The sequence below is a fragment of the Parambassis ranga genome, chromosome 3, assembly GCF_900634625.1.
Source record: "Parambassis ranga chromosome 3, fParRan2.1, whole genome shotgun sequence".
Taxonomy (NCBI): Eukaryota; Metazoa; Chordata; class Actinopteri; family Ambassidae; genus Parambassis; species Parambassis ranga.
This window is the reverse complement of record NC_041024.1, coordinates 19,088,539-19,096,350: the sequence shown is the minus strand read 5'-3', so window position 1 is coordinate 19,096,350 and position 7,812 is coordinate 19,088,539. Positions and strand designations below refer to the sequence as shown.

The 7,812-nt window shown below is 41.1% G+C and overlaps 1 protein-coding gene across 5 annotated transcripts; it reads left to right on the top strand.

Moving 5' to 3' along the window:
* Positions 1-429: 429 nt before the first annotated feature.
* On the top strand, positions 430-4,435 carry isl2b (ISL LIM homeobox 2b). Of its 5 annotated transcripts, none has more exons than XM_028402133.1 (6): positions 430-563; positions 940-1,129; positions 1,520-1,728; positions 2,706-3,004; positions 3,435-3,602; positions 3,722-4,435. In XM_028402133.1, the coding sequence occupies exons 1-6, from the start codon at positions 506-508 to the stop codon at positions 3,836-3,838; spliced, it is 1,041 nt and encodes a 346-aa protein (XP_028257934.1). In that variant the 5' UTR covers positions 430-505; the 3' UTR covers positions 3,839-4,435. The 5 variants fall into 5 exon arrangements, with proteins under 5 accessions (XP_028257934.1, XP_028257932.1, XP_028257930.1 ...); XM_028402131.1 differs by having other exon boundaries at positions 1,520-1,782; positions 2,709-2,992; XM_028402129.1 differs by having other exon boundaries at positions 1,520-1,782; positions 2,709-3,004.
* The last annotated feature ends 3,377 nt before the right edge of the window (positions 4,436-7,812 follow it).

Here is a 7,812-nt window from a genome sequence, read left to right as displayed (position 1 = left end):
GTCAGAGACTTCTCTGGTTTGTTAAACAGACCTACATGTAGCCTAAACGTTTGTATCTGACATACACTGTTGCTAATAATGACCAAAATATTGCACTGAGCGAGCTTGGAATTTAAATTTAAACTAACCTATATGACTAAAATCATTTAACCTTAGTACACAACATAATAACTTTTCGGTATCAATGGCTATCACTATAAAAATATCTATTTTACAGACTCGGAAATTTTTTTTTTTAGAAACAACACATCAACATCTGCATTCTGAAGCTTTGTCATCCACACACATCAACAGGATTTATTTTTTCCAGAGTGGGGGAGAGATGCAGCAGGCCGATTGGAGAGTCCGGTGTTGACGTCATGACGTCAGAGGTACAGCGTGTGGGACCCTGCAGCCTCTTCGGCCCCCTCCAGTCCGAAGAGACACACGTTATCAGGGAGGCAGCCGAAGGGCCAGGCATCTCCTCACATCTTTTCTGCATCACAATCCCCTTTATCCTTCCTGTATGGTGGATATTATTTTCAGCTCTTCTTTCTTGGGTGATATGGGGGATCATTCCAAAAGTAAGTAAACTGCTCTCTGGAGTTTTAGGTGGCAGATTTTGTTTTCTTCGCAGTGGCACTATGGACTAGATATACTATACATTAAGCTGTGCACCGATCACTAAAGTCATTTTCTTTAAATTACAGTTTTTTAGCAGTGTGAGTTCAGTGTGCGCATTCTTTCACAGCTTTTTAGAAACGAAACAATTCAGTGTTTTGCTTCATGGTTATTGGCAAAAGTCTCCAGATATTACATAACAACAAGGGTAGCCCAGTCTGCAGAAAAGAGGAGTTCACTAGAAACAGAGAAATACAGGGTGGAAGGATTAAACGCTGCAGCTGTTTGTTCATTCGGCTGCATTTGTCCGTGCTCACAAGGTTTTTGGGTTCTTTCCAGAGAAGCCAGGATTCGCCATGTGTGTAGGATGTGGAAGTCAGATCCATGACCAGTATATACTAAGAGTCTCTCCCGACCTGGAGTGGCATGCAGCCTGCCTGAAGTGTGCAGAGTGCAGCCAGTACCTGGATGAGACCTGCACTTGTTTCGTCCGGGACGGCAAGACCTATTGCAAAAGAGATTATGTAAGGTAGGAGTTTGGACATTTTTCTCCCTACACACTGGATCATATTAGTCCTTTTAAATGTAAAGTTAAAATATGTACTTACGTTTATAGTTTGTAAAATGAAGAGGCCAATTCAAACAGGGTAAAATGGGTCATTAAAATGCACAGAAACGCAGATTAAAACATTTGACGCATACAGAGTATTTACGCATTTAATATAAATCTTTACTAATACTAAGAAAACAGAAGTAAAAAGAAATAAAAAATGCACACATCTCTATTCTAAAATACAATAATGAAAAAAGACATTGAAGGTTTTAACTGTGACTTAGGACCATCAGAAAAACGCTGTCTGGTGTCATTTCTTGCATTTTACTCAGATCTTTAATTCTCTGAACTGTTGTCATTTTCCAGGCTGTTTGGAATAAAATGCGCAAAATGCAACCTGGGATTCAGCAGCAGCGATTTGGTGATGAGAGCTCGGGATAACGTGTACCACATCGAGTGCTTTCGGTGCTCGGTGTGCAGCAGGCAGCTGCTGCCGGGTGACGAGTTCTCCTTGCGGGATGAGGAGCTGCTGTGCCGGGCGGACCACAGCCTGCTGCTGGAGAGGAGTTCTGCAGGTAGCCCAATCAGCCCCGGACACATCCACTCCAACAGACCGCTACACCTGGCAGGTCAGATTATTGTTTTCAAATACATGCGTTTTTTTTAAATACATATCACTCATTCTTATTTTTATTTTTTTATTTGCCCGAGCAAATTAAATATATAGACCAGCACCAGGACACTTGTCTCTAAAGTTATATAAATAATACATAAATAGGCCTATGTTTAAAATATCAAACGCAAAAAAATTATAATGGGAAAATATACTCGAGTTTGTTGAAAAGGGATTTTAAAATATAATAGTTAAAATGTCCAAGTGTGGTATGTTTTTGTTTGGGACGATTTGTCTTCTGTCTGGTTCAGTGCTGCGACCTTTCTTAAGGCTAATTTCATAATTGATCTCATTACCGGTAACCTGCTCTGTTGCCATTATCTGAATAATCTGGTATTTGAGTTGCGGCTAAGGCAGTGTGTGTGTGTGTGTGTGAGTGTGTGTGTGTTTGTCCTGAGGGCGCCTACCAGCAAAAAGAAACCGAAGTAAATGTGTGAATAATGTTGACCAACTTCCTGCTTGAAGTAAAATAGGCTGAGACACACTGCAATGACACAACATGACTTCAGATTTAAAAAGTAATCAAAAATAAAAATCCCCATTGCAGGCAGAAATAAACTAGATGTGAATGGCTAAACTACAGACTACAGATTTTATTAATTTAGTATTATAAAAAAATGTTAGTATTTCCATGGGCCTACAATAAAAATGAATACAAATTCTAAATGATTTTTTGTCATCTAAAAACGAAACATCCTCCCAATAATTTCAAACATTCTGCACTAATTTCTTGTAACTGATATTGCAGAGATTTATCTCATAATTTAAACACAGCACAGACTTTAATTGTCACAATTAGCCTTTAAGGCTGTTCCAGGGTGATGTTGGACTGAATTGTCCGCTCCTGTCTGACACACGTTTGCTCCCCTTCGTCCTCAGCAGACCCTGTGACGGTGCGGCAGGCCCCGCATCGGAACCACGTCCACAAGCAGTCTGAGAAGACGACGCGGGTCAGGACGGTGCTGAATGAAAAGCAGCTCCACACGTTGCGGACCTGTTACAACGCCAACCCGAGGCCGGACGCACTAATGAAGGAGCAGCTGGTGGAGATGACCGGCCTCAGCCCCAGGGTGATCCGGGTCTGGTTCCAGAACAAGCGCTGCAAAGACAAAAAGAAATCCATCCTCATGAAGCAGCTTCAGCAGCAGCAGCACAGTGATAAGACTGTAAGCATCTTCGTAAGTTTGACCACTTAAATTTCTCTCTACCATTAAGACCATGTCCAAGTGTGCACCGTCTGTCTGAGGCTGGAAATAATCATTATGACCATGGAGCTCATTTCTGTGCTTTGTAGCCTGTTGCTGGTGGTTTGAAGTAAAGTCTCCAGCAAACCTCGCTTATTTACACGGAGAATTCCTGTTTGATCCTGTGCTGTGCTGTATTCAAACTTTAGGCCAATAAATAATGAATCAACTGCGTTGGCTTCAGTTGCTTGACGTGAGAGATTAGAAAGGCTCCGCTGCAAACAGGCCTTGATCTGCATGAAAATCCTTCTCCACAGACCTCTTCCAAATGTTGTATTAACCCTCTCACAGTATGGGTGTCATATGGATGGGTGTCATGACACATAATGTTTACATGTGTGTGTTTTGTGTTTTTTTTTGTCAGAACCTACAGGGCCTCACAGGAACACCTCTTGTCGCCGGAAGTCCTATCCGACATGAGAGCACCGTGCAAGGGAACCCAGTGGAGGTTCAGACCTACCAGCCTCCATGGAAAGCCCTGAGTGAATTTGCCCTGCAGAGCGACCTGGACCAGCCAGCCTTCCAACAACTGGTGTGTGTGTTCAGGACAGACTGAGTTAGATCTATCTATCTGAACATTGTGTCATTCTTAATTTCACAACAGACTTTAAATAAAAGCATCCCTCTGACACCTTGTTTCCCGCCCATCAGGTGTCTTTCTCTGAATCGGGGTCTCTCGGGAACTCCTCGGGAAGCGACGTGACTTCTTTGTCTTCTCAGTTACCGGACACCCCGAACAGTATGGTACCCAGCCCGGTGGAGACGTGAAACGGGGCCCACGGGCCTGATGGTCCCTCCTCCCCTCCCTCCTGCAAGAAGGACAGTTGCAGCATGATCCCGGTCCCCCCTGCATGTGACCAGCTCATCACATCGCCCAAACTACAGAGAGGAGAGCGTTTTAATTATCTCATGTCATCGTGGAGGAGATGGAACCACTGACTTCGGAGTCCATTTTTTTCATTTTTTGTTTTTTTTTGGGAGATTTCATCGACAAAAACTGAGCAGAAAAAAAATCGTTGCATGACTTGATACGGAGAAAGATGTACAGCAGAGCTCCCGGTGGATATACTACAACAAAGCTCCCCTCAGAAACACAGTGGAAAGCTTTTCCTGTCGATGCAGATGGACACTCTGCAGTTTCATTGTGATCATATTGTGTCTTGTTTTCTTCAACATGAGAATTTTTTTGATACATTTGATGCGTTGTCGAGTCCAGTTGACTCTTTGTCTTAAGGTCAGAGCATGATAATCTGCAAAGCATTCGTGTTGTAAAATACTTTATTCTAAGGGCAGGATTGTTTGAGCTTCTCGAACAAAAAGTAAATTATTGTTATATTATTTATTGTTAGGAAAGCAATTCGTTAAGGGATTATTAACTGATAAAAAATAAAAAAAGTGAATACATAATTTGTCTTCGTGACCAATCTTTGCACAGGCCCAGGGTTTTTTTTAACTATTTGTCTGCTGTAATTTTCAATTTTCAAGTCAGTTTTATTCGATTGATTTAAAACGTTCCCACAGCCTGAAATTAGTTAATTTGTTCAGCTTGTGTTGCACTAAATGAAGGATTTTCTTCGTTGCTTTCACTGTGACAAAGTCAAATTCTCTACACAATTACAAATGCAGGAAGACAGTCACTCCTCCTGACAGCGAGTAATTTGTGACTTGTGAGCCACAAATAGTTAATTTTAAGGTCTTGATTTTAGTTGCATTCATTTCACTTACGTTAAATATGTTGTGTGTCCTGTTTAAGCTGAGTGAAGCTGGCCTGCAGCCTTATCACCCCCTTCCATCTTACACTGTTTCCCCTTCGGTTATGCAGCAGGAATCGGCCAGTGGTCATTTACTATCCTGGGGGCAAAAATCTGCTGTAAATTGTGCTCAGTCCAGTTACTCTGGTTGAGTCACAAGCTGGTCTAGACAGCGCGCAGGGATCGGCGACCTCTTATCTAGTCCTGGCATCACCTGCAAGCGATACACTGACTGAAGCCACAACAAACCAAACACCCCTCCACCCACCCACACACACACAAAGCCCCTCGTAACTGAGAAGAGCAGAGAGCAGCTCGTAAAGGGTCACTTCTCTTCCTCGGTTTATTTTCCTTTACTGAATTGCGTTATTGCGCACGGGTCAGTCGACATGACAGCTCAGACTAAATGCGCTGACCTCTTCACACCGTGTGGAGGACAAACCAAAGCTGCTACCATATAAGCATGTAAAAGCTATGGAGGAAAAAAGTGCACTCTGAATTTACTTGACTGACCCTAAAAAGACATTATGCTCTGAAATTTTCTCGAATTTGTTTTCTTGTTTTTGGTTTTGGACCGAAAGGAACATAAGGAGCGAAATAATATATCTTTATTGCAAAGAAACTGAATATACTGCTGCGACCCTTTTACCAATAGACTAAATAATACATACAAATTATTAGTGTCCACAAATTATTTCAGCGTTTTCCCTAAAATTAAAAAAAATAAATCAGGTTGAAGCTTTAGTTATAGTTTTTAGTGCACTGTAAGTGTCTTACTCGGAAGTTTGAATGACAAAAGACAGATTATAGATTTGTAATTGAGCTATTTCAAATAAGATAGGAAAACAATGCGAGAAGATTAAGATAACATAGATAAGAGTAGAATAACAATGGCGTTTACAGAGCGGAATGCAGGGCTTACTCACTCTCCTCCAGCAGAAAATCATTATGTTGAGTGTATGTTTCCAAAACAGCTAATTTCCAGTGTGGACAGTGTCTATAATTGGTTCCCTAAAGACTAACAAGAAAGTGATCCTATGAAAATTGGCAAAAATATTTAATTGTAATTTTTTTAAAAATTAGATATTTTGCAAAGAGCAGTGCGAACACCAACACAAAGCCAAAAAATGTATTTTTATTGCACTTAAAATGTGTTCAAAAATAAGATTATCTGAAAATATTTGTGACAGAAAAAAGAGACAGATTTCACAGAGCTGCAGATTAGAAGCAATTATATTTTACGCACAATTACGCGCCAAATTTCTTCTTGAGTCTGCCCAGGTTCTTCCTGAACCTGCGCTCATACAGACCACAGATCGGCTCCTCGTAAAGTGATGCCACAATAACTACCTGTTGGCTCTGTCATGTTCAGTGGGCGTTTCCCTCAGTGCGTTAAATAAGAACCAAAATAAACACCGGTGATCCCTTGTCCAGTACACGCGCTCGCACACATGTACAGATCCGGCTTCATCATCTGCAGCACTCACTGAGATCACTGCGTTCAATACCGGAATGGCCCAATTGACCTAATTTTTAACTGGAACATATTTGGGCCTTGTTAAAGCGTCAGTGACCGGCGCGCTCAGAGGCCAACATAGCAAACACTAAACACCAATAAATTTATATTTCCCAACTCTGACCCCAAACACTTCGACAATTAACTCCCCCCACATTATGTATGATTAACCCGGAGCCGTGTCAGTCCCGCAGCGCTGAAAACGAGTCTGCACGTGTCAAGTTGCCACAATGCAACTAGACTCTGTCAGAGGGAATGACACCGTATCATTAATGATTAAGAAGACGAGTCCATTTAAAGGTGTGATGTAATTCTCTAATTGGTAGAAGGGTGGACGTAATTAGATCACCCACAGCGCTGGAGAGAGGACCAGCAGCGCCGCCCAATGCGAGGCAGTGACAGACAGACGCAGCTGAACATCCCCGCGCAGAGACAGCACGCGGTGTTTGGTAGGTTTTTATTTGGATGCAGGACGATAAATAAAACGTGGAAATACGATGCAGTCGGAGCTTTCACGTTTCACACGCAACACTGTAAATAATGCAAAGAAAATATATGTTTTTGAGGGACTATTTTATCTTGCGCATACTTTTCAGGCCTCACTCAGGTTTTCACCTCCATCCTTCAGTCCATGTGCTTTTAGAAAAAAAATGTCATCAGGAGATGACAGAAACATTGCTTATGCAGCCGAGAGTGTTAGATAGGAGTTGATTTAACTTGTGGCTGCTGAGATATATACCACACGAGTTACAGACAATTCGTCCAACGGGTCACCAGCAAATAGGACGGACTAAATAATAACATGTAATCTATTACGGGAAAATAGGATTCCTATTTAATAGCAACATTTCTGCACATTTCTGTGTAATATTCCACACATCTGTAATTTAAAAAAAGAAAGATAAATCAATAAATTTTGTGAAAAGAGTGAATTTAACAGTTCAGGAAAATGGAGAAGGTGAGATAGTTTAAAAATAAAGTTTGGTGTCTCAGGGATTGAATGAATATCAGAGCCATGGCCAATGACTCAACAACTTTAAGCCAAATGTTATGGCACAAATATTATTATTATTATTATTATTATTATTATTATTATTATTATTATTACTTTGCAGGAATTTATACATATAAAAAATAAAGATAAACAAAAAAATATTTTGACATTCTGATAATTAGTATTGCCTTCCTGAGCCATCACTTAAAAGACAATTTGTGAAAAAATGTGTGTGAGAGAGAGAGAGTTAGAGAAAGTGTGTGTGTGTGTGTGTGTGTGTGCGCGCGTGTTATATCTGTGGACACTCTGTGAAAGTTTTGACACTCAGTTCCACTGTTGACCTTGCTCCTCCAGTGGGGGCCACCAGCATAGGAACAGCCGGGACGAACTTCAAGCTTAAAACTCTCGAGGGAAGCATTCTGACAAGCTGACTTAATGCAGAGACTGAACTGGGAGGTTTTTTTTTTCTAAAAGAGTAAAA